This window comes from Moschus berezovskii, chromosome 14 (assembly GCF_049115385.1).
Source record: "Moschus berezovskii isolate FMDL1 chromosome 14, NW_MosBer_1.0, whole genome shotgun sequence".
NCBI lineage: Eukaryota > Metazoa > Chordata > Mammalia > Artiodactyla > Moschidae > Moschus > Moschus berezovskii.
Window position 1 is genome coordinate 21,832,283 of NC_142473.1, and position 23,478 is coordinate 21,855,760.

The 23,478-nt window shown below is 39.8% G+C and overlaps 1 protein-coding gene across 2 annotated transcripts in view; it reads right to left on the bottom strand.

Moving 5' to 3' along the window:
- Positions 1 to 23,478, bottom strand: part of C14H11orf65 (chromosome 14 C11orf65 homolog) — a 70,387-nt gene that overhangs the window by 14,237 nt on the left and 32,672 nt on the right. For both annotated transcript variants that reach the window (XM_055422982.2, XM_055422981.2), the window contains 2 exons: positions 23,267 to 23,467; positions 21,196 to 21,326 (listed from right to left, as the gene is read on the bottom strand). In XM_055422982.2, the coding sequence (XP_055278957.2) occupies positions 21,196 to 21,326; positions 23,267 to 23,467 (332 nt within the window). The remainder of the gene's footprint in view (positions 1 to 21,195; positions 21,327 to 23,266; positions 23,468 to 23,478) is intronic.

A 23,478-nucleotide genomic window follows, 5' to 3' on the forward strand; every position in this document is an offset into this window, starting at 1 on the left:
AAAAAAAACCCCACTACTTCCTCCTATCTTTCTTGAGAGGTTTAGAAGTGTAAATCCCTGTAAAACATTTAGGACAATGACTAGCACATAGTAAGCATTCAATAAAAGAAAGCTTATACAATCCTGTGACAAGAGATACGACAGTGACAAGATATGGCCCTGCATTCAGGAAGTTTCCACTTTGTTAGCCTTTAAATGGATAATAATTCATGAGAAAGAAAGAAAGAAAGTGAAGTTGCTCAGTCATGCCCAACTCTTTGTGGACCCTGTGGACGTAGGCTAGCAGGCTCCTCTGTCCATGGGATTTTCCAGGCAAGAGTACTGGAGTGGATTGCCATTTCCTTCTCTAGGGGATCTTCCCGACCCAGGAATCAAACCCGGGTCTCCCACACTGCAGGCAGATGTTTTACATTCTGAGCCACCAGGGAAGCCCCAATAATCCATGAGAACTAATGTATTTTATAGAAGCAGGAACATACCTCTTGATTTATATTGTTTAGTAAGAGTACAAGTTATAATAAACTATGATTTCACAATTTTTCTATAGGTCTTTGTTCAGTTATTCATTTAATAAATATTGAGTGCCAACTGTTTGCAAAGCATCGTGTACAGAGGTGAAATTCCTTCATAAAACTTGCGATCTTCTACTCTATCCTCTATGCCCTGAACAAATAGGCACCTATTTTAAATGAATGAAAGAATGATGGTATCCACTGGCCCAGATTTATTAACTAATTCTCATGCCATAACAAAAATACATTTAGAAATTAAAAAATACTGGAAGACTGGGGGTGAATGCATTTTTAATCAATTACTCCATGTTTTACCTTTCCAAATACACAAACACTTAAGATCAGATCTGAAAACCTGAATGATATTCCTTTTTTTAAATATAGTAGACAATTCAGATATCTATTTTTGCTCTCATACTTTGTTTTACAGAGAATTAAGAGATTTATTCCAATAATATAATTCTGTTTTGAACTCTTTAAATGTTAGTCACTATTAGTGGGCTATAACAATCATAAAACAAAAACAAGCTAGCCAGTACAAACAGAATTTCAAATATAACAGTGATCAGAAATAAAGACTGCTTTATAATAATCATAACTTGTTTTATAAGGTGGTGTTTTAAAAGAAAACAAAAAATATAAAATTTGACTTTATAAGTGATATTGCAATATATTCCCTTAAAATGTCCTCATATTCTTTCTAAACTAAAATATTTCATGTTTAAATTTTTTAATTAAACTTTGTCTAAATATTATGACAGGGAGAGAAATTTAAATGCAAAGACCTAGTAACAACCAATGTTGAAACTGGAAATGAGGTCGAGGAGAGCTAAGATCTGTAGGTACACAGGAAAGATGTGTAGATCTACCTGATGTGAAGATCAAAGTTCTTTTAATAAGACAGAGGTTAAAAAAAAAAAATCAAGATTTTGCCAACTATTGATTATCAGCAGCAGTCAAATGGAAGTATTTAAATGCCATAAGTGACCAAAGCACACAAAGCAGAATTTCTCATTCATCCCTTGCAACCCTATAAAAATGAAACAACACTCAGATATAAGGATTAATGCATTCATTCACTCAGCGAGAAAGAACATATATTCATTAAGCATCTAGTGGGTCTGAGGTCCAGTAACTAGGAACTAAGTTCACACTTCACTCACTTCAGTCGCTCAGTCATGTCCGACTCTCCGCGACCCCATGAATCACAGCAGGCCAGGCCTCCCTGTCCATCACCAACTCCCGGAGTTCACTCAAACTCATGTCCACAGAGTTGGTGATGCCATCCAGCCATCTCATTCTCGGTCGTCCCCTTCTCCTCCCGCCCCCAACCCTTCCCAGCATCAGAGTCTTTTCCAGTGAGTCAACTCGTCGCATGAGGTGGCCAAAGTATTGCAGTTTCAGCTTTAGCATCAGTCCTTCCAATGAACACCCAGGATCGATCTCCCTTAGAATGGACTGGTTGGATCTCCTTGCAGTACAAGGGACTCTCAAGAGTCTTCTCCAACACCACAGTTCAAAAGCATCAATTCTTCGGCGATCAGCTTTCTTCACAGTCCAACTCTCACATCCATACATGACCACGGGAAAAACCATTGCCTTGACTAGACGGACCTTGGTTGGCAAAGTAATGTCTCTGCTTTTTAATATATTATCAAGGTTGATCATAACTTTCCTTCCAAGGAGTAAGCGTCTTTTAATTTCCTGGCTGCAATCAGCATCTGCAGTGATTTTGGAGCCCAATAAAACAAAGTCTGACACTGTTTCCACTGTTTTTCCATCTATTTCCCATGAAGTGATGGGACCAGATGCCATGATCTTTGTTTTCTGAATGTTGAGCTTCAAGCCAACCTTTTCACTCTCCTCTTTCACTTTCATCAAGAGGCTTTTGAGTTCCTCTTCACTTTCTGCCATAAGGGTAGTGTCATCTGCATATCTGAGATTATTGATATTTCTCCCAGCAATCTTGATTCCAGCCTGTGCTTCTTCCAGCCCAGCGTTCCTCATGATGTACTCTGCATATAAGTTAAATAAGCAAGGTGACAATATACAGCCCTGACGCACTCCTTTTCCTATTTGGAACCAGTCTGTTGTTCCATGTCCAGTTCTGACTATTGCTTCCTGACCTGCATACAGGTTTCTCAAGAGGCAGGTCAGGTGGTCTGGTATTCTCATCTCTTTCAGAATTTTCCACAGTTTACTGTGATCCACACAGTCAAAGGCTTTGGCATAGTCAATGAAGCAGAAATAGATGTTTTTCTGGAACTCTCTTGCTAAGTTAATAGAACAGAATTTCTGTACTTTAGGGGCTAAAAATCTAGTGGAGATGGCAGACAAATAGACAGATAATCACAAAATCATTACAACTGAGTATATAAAAGACCTATGGGGCGCTTCAAAAGAAAGTGATGAACTATGTCTAGGTAAGTCAGGTGAAACTTCAGAAGGAGATATTTGAGCCAAATATCAAAAGATGAAGAACTTGTTGCCAGGTTGCTGAGACAGAAAAGAGCAACCTAGGGAAAAGGAATATTACATGGGATGTAAGTGATGCAAAGCTCCAAATAGGTTTCAGGTAAGGAAGTGATTTAATCAGTTTTAAAAATATCACCTCACGATTTATATAGAGAGGGGCCCAGCGGGCTACAGTCCATGGGGTCGCAAAGAGTCGGACACGACTGAAGCAACTAAACAACAAACAAGCAGAGGAGCTACTAGAGACAGAGACCAACTAGAAGGACTTGCCCAGTAAAGTAGACTTGAGGATGATGACATGCTGCAGTTGGCAGTGGGAGAAGTGTCAGATTTGTGAGATACTTTGGAAGCACAATTAATAAGACCTAAAGATGGGTTATGTACAGGAGTTTATTAAAGGTAAGAAATCTAGGGCAACATCTGCATTTCTGGCTTGGATGACTAGGTAAATGAAAGTGTCATAAACTGAGGCCAGGAGGAATGCTGAAAAGAAACCCCTTTTATGATGGGAAACATAAGAAATTCAGCTTTGGACTTGTTGAATTTGAGATGGAAATGACCATATAATTAGAAATACAGAGCTCAGTTATGGATGAGGACTGTTTTGAGAATAAATAAACAAAAAAGAATAAATAAAATAGGAAATTATTATTCATGTGTATTAGCTTACTACTAGATGGCTCCTAGCTGGTGCTATAGCTGAATGTCAGCAAGTCTTACTGCCATTCTGCCAAAGTCAGCTGTTTCTAGGCAATGATGAGTGTATTTTGTTGTTCTGAGTCCATGACCACAGTTCTTTGCTGTACATGAGTTGCCTGGTTGTAGATAGTGTTGTATGGAATAAAATGATGATGGGTAGGCATAATGTAATAAATGGTATTTCTGACAGAGTGATGGACCAGAGAAATAAAACATAGTACATATTCAGAATGCTTATCATTCTGAAGACAGAAGGGTCCCTCCTGTATTATGGGAAGCGCCCAGTATAATTAGCCAGCCACTGGGTAGCCAGCATATCCCATTATGGAGAGCAAAGCTATAACTTTTGCTGTACAGTCAGCGGTGACTATATAGCTAGAATGGCCTTAGTAAAGAAAAGACTATATTTATGAGTCTAGGTATAGCTTCCATCCCTGGAGCCTGGACAATCTGAGCAGTCACTGAGTGGTTGCTGTTGTTCAGTCACCAAGTTATGTCTGACTCTTAGCAAGCCCATGAACAGCAGCATGCCAGACTTCCCTGTCCTTCACTATCTCCTGGAGTTTGCTTAGACTCATGTCCATTAAGCAAATGATGCCATCCAACCATCTCATCCTCTTCTGCCCCCTTCTCCTCTTGCCCTCAATCTTTCCCAGCAAAAGTGTCTTTTCCAATGAGCTGGCTCTCTGCATTAGGTGGCCAAGGCATTGGAGCTTCAGCATCAGTTCTTCCAATGAATATTCAGGATTGATTTCCTTTAGGATTGACTGGCTTGATCTCCTTGTAGTCCAAAGGACTCTCGAGTCTTCTCCAGCACCACAATTCGAAAGCATCAGTTCTTTAGTGCTCAGCCTTCTTTATGGTCCAACTCTCACATTCATATATGACTACTGGAAAAACCATAGTTTTGGCTATACTACTTTGTTGGCAAAGTAATGTCTCTGCTTTTTAATACGCTGTCTAGGTTGGTCATAGCTTTTCTTCCAAAGAGCAAGCATTTTTTAATTTCATGTCTGCAGTCACCATCTGCTGTGATTTTGGAGCACAAGAAAATAAAATCTGCCATTGTTTCCACTTTTTCCCCACCTATTTACCATGAAATGATGGAACCAGATGCCATGATCTTAGTTTTTGAATGTTGAGTTTTAAGCCACCTTTTTCATTCTCTTTCACTCTCATCATGAGGCCCTTTAGTCTCTCTTTGCTTTCTGCCATTAGAGTGATATCATCTGCGTATCTGAGACTGCTGATATTTCTCCTGGTAATCTTGATACAACTTGTGATTCATCCAGTCTGGCATTTTGCATCATGTACTCTGCATAGAAGTTAAATAAGCAGAGTAAAAATATACAACTTTGACGTACATACTGCTTTTTCAATTTTTAATCGGTTAGTACCTTGTTCCATGTCGGGTTCTAACTGCTGTTTCTTGTCCTGCATACAGGTTTCTCAGGAGACAGGTAAGGTGGTCTGGTATTTCTAGCTCTTTTAAGAATTTTCCGCTTTGTTGTGATCCACACAGTAAAAGGCTTTAGTGTAGTCAATGAAGCAGAAGTAGATGTTTATCTGGAATGCCCTTGTTTTTTCTATAATCCAATAGATGTTGGCAATTTGATCTCTGATCTCTCTGCCTTTTGTAAATCCAGCTAGTACATCTGGAAGTTATTGGTTCATGTACATCTGAAGCCTAGCTTGAAGGATTTTGAGCACTACCTTGCTAGCATGTGAAATGAGCACAATTATATGGTAGTTTGAACATTCTTTGGCATTGCCTTTCTTTCGGAATGGTATGAAAACTGAACTTTTTCAGTCCTGTGACCATTGTTGAGTTTTCCAAATTTGCTGGCATATTGAGTGCAGCACTTTAACAGCATCATGTTTTAGGATTTGAAATAGCTCAGCTGGAATTCCATCACTTCCACTAGCTTTGTTTGTAGTGATGCTTTCTAAGGCCCACTTGACTTCACACCTCAGGATGTCTGGCTCTAGGTGAGTGACCACATCATCATGGTTATCTGGATCATTAAGACCTTTTCTGTTTAGTTCTTCTGTGTATTCTTTCCATAAGCCTCTTGTCCTCATCCATCAGAGGGCAGACAGAAGAAGTAAGAACTATAATCTCACAGCCTCCAGAACGAAAACCACAATTACAGAAAGCTAACCAAAATGATCACATGGATCACAGCTTTGTGTAACCCAATGAAGCTATGAGTCACACTGTGCAGGGTCACCTAAGTGGATGGGTCATGGTGGAGAGTTCTAATAAAACATGATCCACTGGACAAAAGAGTCGCAAGCTACTTCAGAATTTTTGCCTTAAGAACTCCATGAACAGTATGAAAAGGCAAAAAGATATGACACTGGAAGATGAGCCCCCCAGATCAGTAGGTGTCCAGTATGCTACTGGGGAAGAGTGTAGAAACAGCCCCAGAAAGAATGAAGAGGCTGGGTCAAAGTGGAAATGATGCTCAGTGCGGATGTGTTTGGTGGTGAAAGTAAAGTCCGATGCTGTAAAGAGCAATACTGCATGGGAGCCTAGATTGTTAGGTCCATAGATCAAGGTAAACTGGAAGTGGTCAAGCACGAGATGGCAAGAGTGAACATCAAAATTTTAGGAATCAGTGAACTAAAATGGATGGGAATGGGCTAATTTAACTCAGATAACCACTATATCTACTACTGTGGGCAAGAATCCCTTAGAAGAAATGGAGTAGCTCTCATAGTCAACAAAAAAGTCCGAAATGCTGTACTTGGGTGCAGTCTCAAAAATGACAGAATGCTCTTGGTTCATTTCCAAAGCAAATCATTCAATGTCATAGCAATCCAAGTCTATGCCCCAACCACTAGTACCAAAAAAAAGAATGAAGTTGACCAGTTCTATGAAGACCTACAAGACCTTCTATAACTAACACGAAAAAAAGATGTCCTTTTTATCATAGGTGTTTGGAATGCAAAAGTAGGAAGTCAAGAGATCCCTGGAGTAACAGGCAGTTTGGCCTTTGAGTACAAAATAAAGCAGGGCAAAGGCTAACAGAGTTTTGCCAAGAGAATGCACTGGTCATGGTAAAAGGCCTCTGCCAACATCACAAGAGATGACTCTACACATGGACATCACCAGATGGTCAATATCGAAATCAGACATTATGTTCTTTGCAGCTGAAGATGGAGAAGTTCTATACTCAGCAAAAACAAGACCTGGAGCTGACTGTGGCTCAGATCATCAGATCCTTACTGCAAAATTCAGGCTTAAATTGAAGAAAGCGAGGAAAACCACTAGGTCATTCAGATATGACCTAAATTAAATCCCTTACGATTATAGAATGGAGGTGATGAATATATTCAAGGGATTGGATCTGATAGAGTGCCTGAAGAACTATGGGCAGGGGTTTGTAACATTGTGCAGGAGGTGGTGACCAACACCATCCCCAAGATAAAGAAATACAAGAAGGCAAAGCGGTTGTCTGTGGAAGCCTCGCAAATAATTGAGAAAAGAAGAAGAAAAGCAAAAGACAAAGGAGATAGGGAGTGATATACCCAACCAAATACAGAGTTCCCGAGAACAGCAAGGACAGGTAAGAAAGCCTTTTAAATGAACAATGCAAAGAACCAGAGGAAAACAATAGAATAGGTAAAACTAGAGATCTCTTCAAGAAAATTGGAGATATCCAGGGAACATCTTATTCAAGGATGGCCACAATAAAAGAAAGTAATGGCAAATCTAACAGAAGCAGAAGAGACTAAGAAGAGGCGGCAAGAATCACTGAATTTTGGGGGAAAATGCTGACATCCACAGGATGGATCATCTTATCTGCGTGACTACAAACAAAGTTTTGCCTCATCTAAGCCCTTTGGAGGACATTCACAAGGACATCAATATATTCAGTGCCCATTCTTAGCATCTGTCTCTGCAGACCTAATCACCAGTTTTCCAACTTAATTATTTCCAAGACCCCAGTCAACTGAGAAACTTTTAGTTACTGCTCATAGTCAGTAAGATTCTATCCCCTACTCATATATGAAGTGTAGCTTCCTTCAGTTGTGCTCATTGGGTGAATATCCTTTGACTGCTTTCTGGGCTAATTGAGGGATTGTAATCTAGTGATCCAACCAGTCCATTCTAAAGGAGATCAATCCTGGATGTTCATTGGAGGGACTGATGCTAAAGCTGAAACTGCAATACTTTGGCCACCTCATGCGACGAGTTGACTCACTGGAAAAGGTTGGGGGCGGGAGGAGAAGGGGACGACGGAGAATGAGATGGCTGGATGGCATCACCGACTCTGTGGACATGAGTTTGAGTATACTCCGGGAGTTGGTGATGGACAGGGAGGCCTGGCGTGCTGTGATTCATGGGGTCGCGGAGAGTCGGACACGACTGAGCGACTGAACTGAACTGAACTGAACTGAACTGAATCTAGTGGCTGTCTATTTTTGGATTTTGCAGATTCATGGCGAATTAGACCAAGTACACTCTCCCTCTGTCAACGTCACAAGTGACTCCCGGTGAAGCCAAAAGTATGGTGATGAAGAGAAGCCAATGCAGCATTAGTAGGTGCTGAAGTCTGAGCCAACTGCTTATATATCTTCCTTTGGGCTTCTGGACCTTTCAGACCCATTCTCATATACACCGCATCTACCTTATACTGAATGATGCTGTATACTCCATTTCACAGTTCAGTGGATTAAATAAAATCCACGTCAGTTCTTAAACACAGCATTTGGTATCCTACTGACAAGCTTCCAGTCTCTACTAGGGCCTAGTAGCTAGCCCAGAACAATTTTTCAAGTAGTTTTTGACAGAGAAAGGCACTGCTACTGCTGCTGCTAAGTCACTTCAGTCGTGTCCGACTCTGTGTGACCCCATAGACAGAAGCCCACCAGGCTCCCCCATCCCTGGGATTCCCCAGGCAAGAACACTGGAGTGGGTTGCCAGGCACTACCTTACTCCTAAACCCTAGAAGTCTGTGCTATGATCCTCCCATTAGGATGCTTTAGAGACCCCACACAGTCTTTCACAGTCAGAGATATTTCCAACACTGTTGGGACTGCTGGGCTATAAAGCCCAAGTGGTAGGGCAGCTTGCCCCACATTATGAACCTGCTACTGTGTTCTTTCTTACACCATGTCTCACTGGTGCCTGCTAGCCTTATTACTTATCTAGTATATGGGCTGGAGCAGCATGCCCAAATGTGGCATATTTTATTCCCATATCCAGAGAGTGTTTGTCTTCAAGGTGGATGGTGCAAGGTAGAGCATCTTGTCTCTTACTTTAGAAAGGATATCCCAAAATGTCTGTAAGCTTCAGCTATGTGGCAGACCCTTAACTTTTGACCAAGTTTATCTCCTGCCCTCTAATGTGTATTTGTCCTATTAAGTCATCTAGGGCAACGGTCCCCAAACTTTTTAGCACCAGGGACTGGTTTCATGGAAGACAATTTTTCCAAGGATGTGGTGGGGCAGGGGGGAATGCTTTCAGAATGATTCAAGGCAATACACTTATCGCATCACCACCTCAGCTCTTCCTCAGATGATCAGACATTAGATTCTCATAAGTAGTGTGCAACCTAGATCCCGTGCGTGTGCAGTTCACAGGAGGGTTCGTGCTCCTCTGGGAATTTAATGCCACCACTGCTCTGACAGGAGCTCGCCCTCCACTCACCTCCTGCTGTGGGGCCTGGTTCCTAACAGGCCGGGGACCACTGGCAATCCATGGCCCTGGGGATGGGGACCCCTAATCTAGGGAGTCGTTAGTTTCTCCTCACCATGGTCAATTAGTATAAGGTCATCAGTGTAAAGGACAGGCATGATGTTTGGGCACTGAGGTAACATGCTCCTGGGGGTAAGAGCAAGAGAGCTGACAGAGCTCTGAGAGTAAGATGTAAAGATACGCTGGTCTTTCCATTTAAATGAAAACTCTTCCCTCTTTGCTTACTGATCCAGATGGGAAGAACAAACTTGCTAAGTCAACAGCAGCCTAACATATGCCAGGGACGGTGTTGATTTGTTCCATTAAAGAAACCACATCTGGAGGAAGCTTAGCTGCAATTTGTGTCACTTCTACCACTTCAAAGATCCATTATTCTCCCTGAACTAAAGGAACCAATTCCATTGGAACTTTCCCCACTGTCACCTACACTCTATAAAAAAATGGCCACCACAAGTGCATCAAGAATTCTGCTGCTCCCCTCATTTCTTAATGATGTGATGAAGAGCATTTCCTCTGGGACCCCCTGGGGTTACAGCTAGTGGGTGGTCGAGCAGATTGCACATAAAAGGAACAAACATATGCTTTCCTCAAGCCTTTAGAAGTCCTTTTCTACAGAGTACTAGAGATGTTCAGGCATTTTGTAATTGTAGAGCTTTGACTAAGTTCAGGCTTTGTTAGGCCAACATAAACACTATTTCTGGTTATTTTTAAAAAATTTGTTTGTTTTGGCTGCACCACATGGTTTGTGGGATCTCATTTCCCCAACCAGGGATCAAACCTGTGCCCACTGAGGTTAAACTGTGGAGTCCTAACCACTGGACAGCCAGGGAATTTCCTTAACACCATTTCTGGATACTCAAGCCAACACATTAAATCCCTAATCTCAAGTGAGTGTGGTCACATCAATAAATTCAGCCCAATCAACTCGTGAACACCGTAGAATCCGCTTTCACACATCCTTCTGAGCTCCTGTCAACACAGATAGGTAAATTCTCAGAATTCTTTTGGTTCATAAATAAGTTAGCTCCTCTTGGAGTAGACCTTGAACCTCTCTGTACTGAACTGAGATATGTGTCATTGTGGGCTGGAGGCAATGAGGAAATGCTTGTGGGGGAATCCTAAGGAGAATCATCACAAGTGTGTGAGGCAACTGAGCCAAGTACAGTCATTGAAAGGCATAATCACGATGCTGTGATCACTCACCTAGAGCCAGATATCTTGAAATGTGAAGTCAAGTGGGCCTTAGAAAGCATCACTACGAACAAAGCAGTGGAGGTGATGGAATTCCAGTTGAGCTATTTCAAATGCTGAAAGATGATGCTGTGAAAGAGCTGCACTCAATATGCCAGCAAATTTGGAAAACTCAGCAATGGTCACAGGACTTAAAAAGGTCAGTCTTCATTCCAATCCCAAAGAAAGGGAATGCCAAAGAATGCTCAAACTACCGCACAATTGCACTCATCTCACATGCTAGTAAAGTCATGCTTAAAATTCTCAAAGCCAGGCTTCAGCAATACGTGAACCATGAACTTCCAGATGTTCAAACTAGTTTTAGAAAAGGCAGAGGAACCAGAGATCAAATTGCCAACATCTGCTGGATCATGGAAAAAGCAACAGAGTTCCAGAAAAACATCTATTCCTGCTTTATTGACTATGCCAAAGCCTTTGACTGTATGGATCACAATAAACTGTGGAAAATTCTGAAAGAGATGGGAATGCCAGACCACCTGACCTGCCTCTTGAGAAACCTATATGCAGGTCAGGAAGCAACAGTTAGAACTGGACATGGAACAACAGACTGGTTCCAAATTGGAAAAGGAGTACATCAAGGCTGTATATTGTCACCCTGCTTATTTAACTTATATGCAGAGTACATCATGAGGAACACTGGGCTGGAAGAAGCACAATCGGAATCAAGATTGCTGGGAGAAATATCAATAACCTCAGATATGCAGATGACACCACCCTTATGGCAGAAAGTGAAGAGGAACTAAAGAGCCTCTTGATGAAAGTGAAAAAGGAGAGTGAAAAAGTTGGCTTAAAGCTCAACATTCAGAAAACGAAGATCATGGCATCTGGTCCCATCACTTCATGGGAAATAGATGGGGAAACAGTGTCAGACTTTATTTTTTTGGGCTCCAAAATCACTGCAGATGCTGATTGCAGCCATGAAATTAAAAGACACTTATTCCTTAGAAGGAAAGTTATGACCAACCTAGATAACATATTAAAAAGCAAAGACATTACTTTGCCAACCAAGGTCCGTTTAGTCAAGGCTATGGTTTTTCCAGTGGTCATGTATGGATGTGAGAGTTGGACTGTGAAGAAAGCTGAGGGCCGAAGAATTGATGCTTTTGAGCTGTGGTGCTGGAGAAGACTCTTGAGAGTCCCTTGGACTGCAAGGAGATTCAACCAGTCCATTCTAGAGGAGATCAGTCCTGGGTGTTCATTGGAAGGACTGATGCTGAAGCTGAAACTCCAATACTTTGGCGACCTCATGCGAAGAGTGGGGTCACTGGAAAAGACTCTGATGCTGGGACGGATTGGGGGCCAGAGGAGAAGGGGACGACAGAATGAGATGGCTGGATGGCATCACCGACTCGATGGACATGAGTTTGGGTGAACTCCGAGAGTTGGTGATGGACAGGGAGGCCTGGTGTGCTGTGATTCATGGGGTCGCAAAGAGTCGGACATGACTGAGTGACTGAACTGAACTAAACTATGCAGAAAAGGGCTGGTTCCCTCAAAACATGGAGGAAGAGCTTCCTCCACCAACAGGAGAGATTGAAGGCTGAATCTTCTCAAGCTTTGTCTATGTCTGCCCACATATCCCTACCTAAGTCTCATGGTTCCACTTCTTCTCCAATAATGCCCTTAGCTTAGTCCACAAGACCTGTTTAGTTTTTTTGTTACATTGCAAGCACTGTGGTTTTGTGACCCTTTCAATTGCACCTGGATTGCCTCCAGCTCACCCTGCAACCACAGGAGATGAAGGAGTACTCCATGGAGAGCTTCTGATTGCCTGAACATGTTCTTTACACATTTTTTACAGCTTATTGAGCATACGTGACAAATAATAAACTGTGTTTAAGCTGTACAATTTGAAGAGTTTTGAAAAGTATGTACTTGTGAACCTATCACTATGATAAAAGAAATGAACATATGCATCACCCCCCAAAGTTTCTTGTGGTACTTGGTATCCTCCCTGCCCCCTTTCCCCCACCCTCATCTCCAGATAACTACTGATCTGCTTTGTGCCATTCTAGATTTGTTTGTATTTTCTAGAATTTGATATAAATGAAATCACTTATGTACTCTTTTTCAATTGATTGCTTTCATTCACCATCACTATTTGAGATTCACCCATGCTTTTATGTGTGAATAGTTCATTCCTTATACTGCCAAGTAGTATTCCTTTGTGTAGATACATCACAATTTGTTTATCCATTGACATTTGACTGTTTCTAGTTTGGGACTATTACAAATAAAGCTTCTATGAACTTGTATTACCATCTTTCTGTGGACATACGTTTTATTTCTAGTGGGTAAATAACTGAGTAGAATGGATGGATGAAATGGTAGATGTGTGTTTAACTTGTAAAATTTAAAAAAAAACTGTCAAACTGCTATCCAAAGTTCAGTTCAGTTCAGTCACTCAGTTGTATCCGACTCTTTGCGACCCCATGAATCACAGCACACCAGGCCTCCCTGTCCATCACCAACTCCCAGAGTTCACTCAAACTCATGTCTATCAAGTCGGTGATGCCATCCAGCCATCTCATTCTCTGTCATCCCCTTCTCCTCCTGCCCCCAATTCCTCCCAGCATCAGAGTCTTTTCCAGTGAGTCAACTCGTCACATGAGGTGGCTAAAGTATTGGAGTTTCAGCTTTAGCATCAGTCCTTCCAATGAACACCCAGGACTGATCTCCTTTAGAATGGACTAGTTGGATCTCCTTGCAGTCCAAGGGACTCTCAAGAGTCTTCTCCAGCACCACAGCTCAAAAGCATCAATTCTTCAGCGATCAGCTTTCTTCACAGTCCAACTCTCACATCCATACATGACCACGGGAAAAACCATAGCCTTGACTAGATGGACCTTTGTTGGCTAAGTAATATCTCTGCTTTTTTAATATGCTATCTAGGTTGGTCTTAACTTTCCTTCCAAGGAGTAAGCATCTTTTAATTTCATGGCTGCAATCAGCATCTGCAGTGATTTTGGAGCCCAGAAAAATAAAGTCTGACACTGTTTCCACTGTTTCCCCATCTATTTCCCATGAAGTGATGGGACCAGATACCATGATCTTAGTTATCCAAAGTACGTGTATTAATTTGCATTTGTTCTGTATCCATGCCAAAAATTGCTAGGACAGATTATTTTAGCCCTTCCAGTGGTTGTGTAATGTTTTCTCACTACAGTTTTGGTTTGTACTTCCCAACGACTAATGACGGAGAAGGCAATGGCAAGCCACTGCAGTACTCTTGCCTAGAAAATCCCACGGATAGAGGAGCCTGGTAGGCTGCAGTCCGTGGGGTCGCTAAGGGTTGGGTCATTAGTCACTTGTACTTGCTATCTGCATATTCATTGGTAGAGTGTTCAGATCATTTGCCCATTTTAAAATTAGGTGTCTTCTTATCACTAAATTTTGAGATTTTTTACATATTTAGTTACAAGACTTTTATCATGTATATATTTTGCAAATGTTCTCTTCCTGTCTGTGACTTGCAGTTTTACTTTTGCAAAAATGTCTTTAGCAGAGCAAGAGCTTTTAACATTGATGAAATGCAATTTAACACTTTTCTTTTATAATTCATGCCTTCTGTGTCTACTTATGAACTCTTTGCCAGAACCACAGACACTAAGGTTTTCTTGTTTGCTTACTTTTGGATATTTTATGGTGTTAACACTCACTTTTTTAAGGTCTCATAAAGTGCTTTTATTTTTTTTTCAGAAAAATACATACTTTTTGGACTATTTTGCATTATAGATTATTATAAGATATTGAATATGCTCCCCTGTTATATAGTAAATTCTTATCACTTATCTATTTAATGTATAATATTGTATCTATATAAATAGTTTGTATCTGTTAATCCCATTATCCTAAGTTATCCCTCCCCACACTTTCTCCTTTGGTAATTGAAAGATTGTTTTCTATGTCTGTGAGTCTGTAGTTTCATTTGTATTATTATTAGATTCCACATATAAGTGATATCATGTAATATTTATCTTTCCTCTATCTGACTTACTTTACTCAGTATGATATTCTTCAGGTCTATCCATGTTGCTACAAATAGCATTATTTTGTTCTTTCTTATGGCTAATATGCCATTTTATATACATATACATATATATGGGCTTCCCTGGTGGCTCAGAGGTTAAAGTGTCTGCCTGCAATGTGGAAGACCTGGGTTCGATCCCTGGGTTGGGAAGGTCCCCTGGAGAAGGAAATGGCAACCCACTCCAGTATTCTTGCCTGGAGAATCCCAGGGATGGAGGAGCTTGGTGGGCTACAGTCCAGGGGGTTGCAAAGAGTCAGACACGACTGAGCGATTTCACTTCACTTCACTGCATATGTATATACATATACATATATATAGTATATATACATATACATATACCATACAAATCAGTGGCACAGTGGTAAAGAATCTACCTGTCAGTGCAGGAGATGCAAGAGACATGGATTCAATCCTCGGGTTGGGAAGATCCCCTGGAGTAGGAAATAGCCACCCACTCCAGTATTCTTGCCTGAAAAATTCCATGGACAGAAAAGCCTGGCAGGCTACAGTCCATGGGGTCACAAAGTGTCGGACACAACTGAGGGACTGAGCCCACACACACACATATAAATATATACCACATCTTCTTAGACCAATCATCTTTTGATGGGGACTTGGGTTGCTTCCATGTCTTGGCTATTGTAAATAGTGGTGCTATGATCATTGGGGTACAGGTATTCTTTCAAATTAGCATTTCTGTCTTTGCTGCATACATGGCCAGGAATTATGGTATTGCCTGATCATATGGTAGCTCTATTTTTAGTTTTTTAGGGAACCTCCATACTGTTTACCATAGTAGCAGCACCAATTTACATTCCCACTAACAGTGTTAGGAGGATTCCCTTTTCAACACACTCTCTCCAGCATTGACTATTTGTAGACTTTTTAATGATTGCCATCCTGATATGTGTGAAGTGATACCTCATTGTGGTTTCAATTTGCATTTCTCTAATAATTAGCAACGTTGAGCATATTTTCATGTGCCCATTGGCCCTCTGTATGGCTTTGGAGAAATGCTTATATAGATCTGCTCTATATAAGCTCTATATCTGCTCTGATTGGATTGTTTGTTTTTTAGATATTGAGTTGTATGCACTATTAAGTTATAAAGTTACATATGATGAGAGGGCGCCAGGTGGTACAGTAGTAAATAATCCACCTGCCAGGCAGGAGATGCAAGTTCGCTTAGTCCATGGGGTCACAAAGAGTTGGACACAACTTAGCAACTAAACAACAACAACAATGTGAGATAAAGATCAAGATTTATTTCTCTGCATTTGAGTATCCAATTTGTTGAAAAGAATATCCTTTACCAATAAAATCGCTTTGGTATGTGTATTGAAACTTAACAACGTGTGTTTGGGTCTGTTTCTCAACTCTCTATTCTGTTCCATTGATCTGCATGTCTATCTTAATGCCAATACCACAACATCTTGATTACAGTAGTTTTATGTCTTAAAATCAGGTAATGTAAGTTCTCCAATTTTTTTCCAAAATTATTTTGACTATTCTAGTTCCTTTGCATTTACATGCAAGTTTTCAAGTCAACTTGTCAAGTTACACACACATACACACAAACCAGTTGGAATTTTTGATTATGCTTACATTGACTATATACATCAATTTGGACAGACTGATCTTAACAATATTGAGTCTTCTGATCCATGAATACCTTATAGCTCTTTGTTTAAGTCTTTAAGTTTTATCAGCCGTGTTTATTAATTTTCAGTGTACAGATCATATAGATTTTTCCTTCAATTTATGCCTAGGCATTTCATATTTGCTGATGCCACTGTAAATTTTTAATTTTAATTTCTAATTGTTTGCTGCAATACAAATACGGAGAAGGCAATGGCAAGCCACTCCAGTACTCTTGCCTGGAAAATCCCATGGATGGAGGAGCCTGGTAGGCTGCAGTCAGTGGGGTCGCTAAGGGTCGGACACGACTGAGCGACTTCACTTTCACTTTTCACTTTCACACATTGGAGAAGGAAATGGCAACCCACTCCAGTGTTCTTGCCTGGAGAATCCCAGGGACAGGGGAGCCTGGTGGGCTTCCGTCTCTGGGGTCACACAGAGTCGGACACGACTGAAGTGACTTAGCAGTAGCAGCTGCAATTCAATACCTTGATAAATTCACCTGTTAGTTCCAGTAGCTTTTTAATAGATTCCTTTGAATTCTGTATTTAGATGATCATGTCAATTTAGTTAAGTCACTCAGTTATATCTGACTCTTTGCAACCCTGTAGACAGCAGCACACCAGGCTTCCCTGTCCGTCACCAACTCCAGAAGCTCAGACTCATGTCCATTGAGTCAGTGATGCCATCCAACCATCTCATCCTCTGTTATCCCCTTTTCCTACTTTTGATCTTTCCCAGCATCAGGGCCTTTTCCAATGAGTCAGTTTGTTGTATCAGGTGGCCACAGTATTTGGAGCTTCAGCTTCAGCATCAGTCCTACCAATGAATATTCGGGGCTGATTTTCTTTAGGATGGACTGGTTGGATCTTCTTTCAGTCCAAGGGACTCTCAAGAGTCTTCTCCAACTCCACAGCTCAAAAGCATCAATTCTTCAGTGCTCAGCTTTCTTTACATTCCAACTCTCAAATCCATATACGACTACTGGAAAAACCATAATTTTGACTAGATGGACCTTTGCTGGCAAAGTAATGTTTCTTCTTTTTAATATGTTGTCTAGGTTGGTCATAGATTTTCTTCCAAAGAGCAAGCATCATTTAATTTCATGGCTGCAGTCACCATCTGCAGTGATTTTGGAGCCCAAGAAAAATAAAGTCTGTCACTGTTTCCATTGTTTCCCCATCTATTTGCCATGAAGTGATGAGATCAGATGCCATGATCTTAGTTTTTTGAATGTTGAGTTTCAAGCCAGCTTTTTCACTCTTCTCTTTCACTTTCATCAAGAGGCTCTTTAGTTTTTCTTAACTTTTCACCACAAGGGTGGTGTCATCTGTATATCTGAGGTTATTTATATTTTCCCAGCAATCTTGATTCCAGCTAGTGCTTCATCCAGCCCAGTATTTCAAATTGGCAACATCCATTGGATCACAGAGAAAGCAAGAGAATTCCAGAAAAACATCTACTTCTGCTTCATTGACTATGCTAAAGCATTTGGCTGTATGGATCACAGTCAAACTGTGGAAAATTCTTAAAGAGAAGGGAATACCAGACCACCTTACCTGCCTCCTGAGAAATCTGTATGCAGGTCAAGAAGCAACAGTTAGAACTGGACATGGAACAATGGACTGGTTCCAAATTGGGAAAGGAGTACGTCAAGGCCATATATTGTCACTCTGCTTGTTTAAGTTATATGCAAGTACATTATGTGAAATGCCAGGCTGGATGAAGCATAAGCTGGAATCAAGACTGCCATGAGAAATATCACTAACCTCAGATGATCGTGTCAACTGTGAATAAAGATTATTTTAGTTCTTCTTTTCCAATCTCAGTGTCTCTCCCATCACTCCACCCTGCCACCCTTATTGCGTTAAAGAGGACGTCCAGTGGAATGTTGAGAAGTAGTGAGTGCAGACATCTTTGTTTCTAATCTTAGAGAGAAAGCATTCAGCCACTCACCATTAAGTATCATATTGGCTGCAGGCTTTTCATAGATGCTGTTCATCAAGTTGAGGAGGCTCTCATCTATTCTTAATTTGCCAAGAATTTTAATTACAAATGTTAGCTAGACTTTTGTAAATACTTTTTCTACATCTTTTTGAGATCATCATATCCAGTTTTCTTTTTTAAGTCTGCTAATTTGGTGAATTGCATTGATAGATTTCCAAATGTTAAACCAATCTTGTATTCCAAGGATAAACTCCATTTGTTTATAATGTTACTTATTATCGTGTTCATGAGAGAATATTGGTTTGTTATTTTTTTGTAGTTTTTTTCCCTCATAAACCTTGAGTAGCTTTTTATCTGTTAACACGGCTGCTGCTGCTAAGTCGCTTCAGTCGTGTCCGACTCTGTGCGACCCCATAGATGGCAGCCCACCAGGCTACCCCGTCCCTGGGATTCTCCAGGCAAGAACACTGGAGTGGGTTGTCATTTCCTTCTCCAATGCATGAAAGTGAAAAGTGAAAGTGAAGTTGCTCAGTCATGTCCAACTCTTAGCGACCCCATGGACTGCAGCCCACCAGGCTCCTCTGTCCATGGGATTTTCCAGGCAAGAGGACTGGAGTGGGTTGCCATTGCCTTCTCTTGATAACACTAGTCTCATAGAAAATGATATAAAATTTCCTGTAAGTACTTCTTTAGCTGCATTCCCCCAATTTTAGTATGTTGTCTTTTCATTTTTTATTAAACCAAAAATATTTTCAAGTTCCTTCTGTGACTTCTTTCACTTATGGATTATTTGAAGATATGCTGTTTAATATCCAAGTATTTGGGGGTTTTCCAGAAATCAAGAAATGTTTCTGTTATTTTAGTCTAATTGCCAACAAATTTTAAATTATTGTTTTAAATTATTTTAAAATTATTTAACAATTATTTTAAATTATTTTTAATTTCGTTATGATTAGAAAACTTCCTTTGTATGATTTTAATCCTTTTAAATTTGAAGATATTTATTTCATGGACCAGGATATGGTGTATTTTGGTGAAGGTTTTTCATGTGCACTTGAAAAGAATTTGTTTTCTTTGGTTGAGTTCAGTGCTCTATAAATGCCAGTTATGTCAAGTTGGTTGATAGTGTTACTCCAACCTTCTATAGCTTTTACTAATTTGTTGTCCGCTTTAGGCAAACTTTCTCTGGTTGTGGCCAGCAGGGGCTACTCTTTGTTGCAGTGTGTGGGCTTCTCACTGCTGTGGCTTTTCTCGTTGTGGAACACAGGCCCTGGGTGCACTGGCTTCAGTAGTTGCAGCTCACAGGCTCAACAGTTGTGACCTGCATGCTCTAGAATGCAGGCTCAGTAATTATGGCACATGGCCTTAGTTGCACCACGGCATGTGGAATCTTTCTGGACCAGGGATTGAACTTGTGTCTCTTGCATTGGCAGGCATTTCTTATTCACTGCACCACCAGGGAAGTCCAATAATTATATCACGTTTGATGAAGTTTTTCAATATAAGAGAAATGGAGTATAACTGTGGAATCAGGAACTTAAGTATAACTTGATTGGCAACATCATTAATATTAGCTCATTACTTTGCAGTATAAAAATGTAATACCTATCATTTAAAAAACTGTGGTAAAACCAACATAAAATTTATCATCTTAACTATTTATCTTGACAATTTTTAAGTGTATAGTTCAGTAGTTAGTTAATTACTTTTTAAAGAGATTTAAGTAGTAACAAGAAAAGTTCTGTACATTTATTTACACAGTTACCATTTTTGGTGTTCTTCATTCTTGTATGGATCTAGATTTTTACTTGGAATCACTTTTCTTCTTCAGCTTTTATCTATCTGAAATGTTTTCCTACCTTTTTTAAAAATTAATTAATTTATTTTAATTAAAGGCTAGTTACTTTACAATATTGTAGTGGTTTTTTCCATACATTTGGCATGAATCAGCCATTTACTGAGTTGGCTGATATTATTTTTTCTTCTCAGGGGTCTATTTTCCTGCTTCTTTGAATGCATGGCAATTGATTACTACATGGTAGACATTGTTAATTTTATATGATTTTGAGTACCGAAGTTTTTTCGTATTCCTTTAAATATCTGGGGGGCTTTGTTCTTGTATGTATGTGGTGTGTGCTCAGTTGCTCAGTCATGTTTGACCCTCTGCAACTCCCTGGACTACAGCCCACCAAGCTCCTCTCTCCGTAGGATGTCCCAGGCAAGAATACTGGAGTGGGTTGCCATTCCCTTCTCCACTGTTCTTATATACTGTCAAGTAAACTTGGATATGATTTGATTCCTTTGAGACTTGCTTTTAATATTTGTTAGATAGGACCAGAATGCCTTTTAGTGTAATCCTTTCATGTCAGTTTCTTTAGGGGATTAAAAAAGGTTGAAAATGGTATAGAGTAAGTCTAGAAGGTTGTATTAGTGAAGTCGTTCAGTTGTGTCCAACTATTTATGACCCCAAGGACTGTAGCCTGCCAGGCTCCTCCGTCCATGGGATTTTCTAGGCAAGAATACTGGAGTGGGTTGCCATTTGTTTCTCCAGGGGATCTTCCTAACCCAGGGATTGAGCCTGGTTCTCCCGCATTGCAGGCAGACTCTTTACCATCTGAGTCACCAGGGAATGCCTATGCCTGGTGAATAGGTCATATTAATCTCATATATAAAAGTAAATGCTGATTTTCATCTCATGTGGCAAAAGATTGTGATTTCCTTGAGGTCAAAGAGAACTTGTCTTTTTCCACTTATATCTTAGATATCAACAGTCTCTAGCAAGCATTTATTAAATATTTGCTTTCTATGTATTTTTAAAAAATAATTGTAATCTTTCATCTTATTTTTAAAATAACGTAGTTATTTTTACTAGTGATAGCAATTTTTGAAAGTAACTATATACTTCTTTAATGATTCTAAGTATTTCATCAACTTACATTTGCTGCATCCATTGTATTTTTCTAATTTTTCTTTTCTTTTCCATATCTTGCCTTCTCTTCAGTTTGGAGAAATGGAATTCACTTTCCTTTTTGTCTCCCACCATCACATTTTCATTAGGCCTCCAAAACTATTGAGAAATGAAAAATGAATACACAAAATATTAAATTACTGATTGTGAGGTTATCTGACTATAAACAAGAACTTCTGTGTGTTCAGTAGGAATATACCAAGATAGAAATAGAGGAGATGATAGACCCTTTTAAGATATTTCTAATTAAGTGAATAGCACATTGAACCTTAAGAGGCATAAGCCATAGAAAAACTAAGAGAATTAGTGTACTGAGGTGGTATTTAATAAGTATTTGTTGAATGAATACGTGAATAGACATATTCTAGGAGTGTTTTAGTTTCTCATAAGAACAAAGTTGACCAGTAGGTGCTACTGACTTGTGAAGACTCTAATCCTCAGTACTTTGGCCACCTGATAGGGAGAGCCAACTCACTGCAAAAGAAAAGACCCTGATGCTGGGAAAGATTGAGGGCAAGAAGAGAAGAGAATGACAGAGGATGAGATGGTAAGATGACATCACTGACTCAATGGACATGAGTTTGAGCAAACTCAGGGAGATAGTGAAGGATAGGGAAGCCTGGTGTGCTGCAGTTCATGGGGTCACAAAGAGGTGGACACAACTTAGCAACTGAAAAATAACAACAAATCCTCAAGGAATATGGGCACCCTCCAAGAATACAGAAGTCTCACCACTGTATCCTAAGACTTCGTGACTTCCCCTATATGACGCTTTATACTAGCTGCTTGCTTGTTTTCCTATTTTCAGTTCATTCCTCCTTCCTCACCACATACACATTAAATAACAAAGAGGAGAGTTTATCCCCCATGACACTCTGAATTTGCCCTATTAAAGCACTGTACTGAAATGTCCTGTTTACTTGACTCTCTCCTTAATTAAAAGGCAAACTACTTGAACAGAGGAATATTTTTATTTACCATTGCTTCTTAAGAATCTAGTAAAATGCCATACATCTGACTGGTATGCAATAAAATTTGTTGACTGAGTGAATTCACACTTGATCATTTTTCATACTTAGTATATCCAATATACCACATTCTACAATCTGTATATCAGAGATTGAGGGATTTGAATGAAGATACTTGAGTCATATAAACAAACATCCAGAACTATACAACCAGATAATGTTAACTTTTAAAATATAAGTTTATAAATATCCTTGGATAAAAAATATTTCCACAAAAAGGAGATTAAACAAACATGTCTATAGAAAAATTCTCAAATCACATATAAGCATTAGAAACCATGTATATTTAAAATCGTTCTCTTCAGTTCATATAAATACATGTTATATTTTCCAAAACCATGAAAACCCAAGTGATTTCCCACTAGGGTCTGCTGTTACAAGCTTTGTAGAGAAAATGGGATATTAGTCTCAAGAATACCCACTTCTTGTCCAGAGATTAATTAGAGTCAATCGGAGAAGGCAATGGCAAACCACTCCAGTACTCTTGCCTAGAAAATCCCATGGATGGAGGAGTCTGGTAGGCTGCAGTCCGTGGGGTCGCAAAGGGTCAGACACGACTGAGTGACTTCACTTTCACTTTTCACTTTCACACATTGGAGAAGGAAATAGCAACCCACTCCAGTGTTCTTGCCTGGAGAATCCCAGGGACAGGGGAGCCTGGTGGGCTTCCGTCTATGGGGTCACACAGAGTCAGACACGACTGAAGTGACATTGCAGCAGCAGCAGCATCTTCAGATTTGCTTTATTATAAAGATGGGTAATTGCTGAGTGCCAGAGAGTATCTAAAGATAGTCTATACTCAAAGCTGATTATTAAAAGCAGAAGTAGATGTTAAAAAAAAGATATATTGCTAAATCTTGAAGTATACTAGTAGCCCCAGAGTAGTAAAGAAAATTTTATGTAAATTAGTAAAATTTATTATTTTTAAAAAATTTGAAAATCACTTTCAGAAAGAGAGATAGGTTTCTAAGTATATAACATAGACGATTATTAATATTTATCTATTCTTACTGTCTCACAAACAGGCCTCCAGCCATTGTTCTCTATTCGACGATACCAGCCACTATAATCCTCTTCCTGAAGATCATCACTTTTGATATGAGATGTATGTTTTGCTGGAAGTTTTGTGTAATCTCTAGGGCTATTAGCACACAGATCTTCAATATGTCTGTGAGTGAAAATTTTATAGTATATTTCAGGTGGAAATTTAACCTGTATATGAA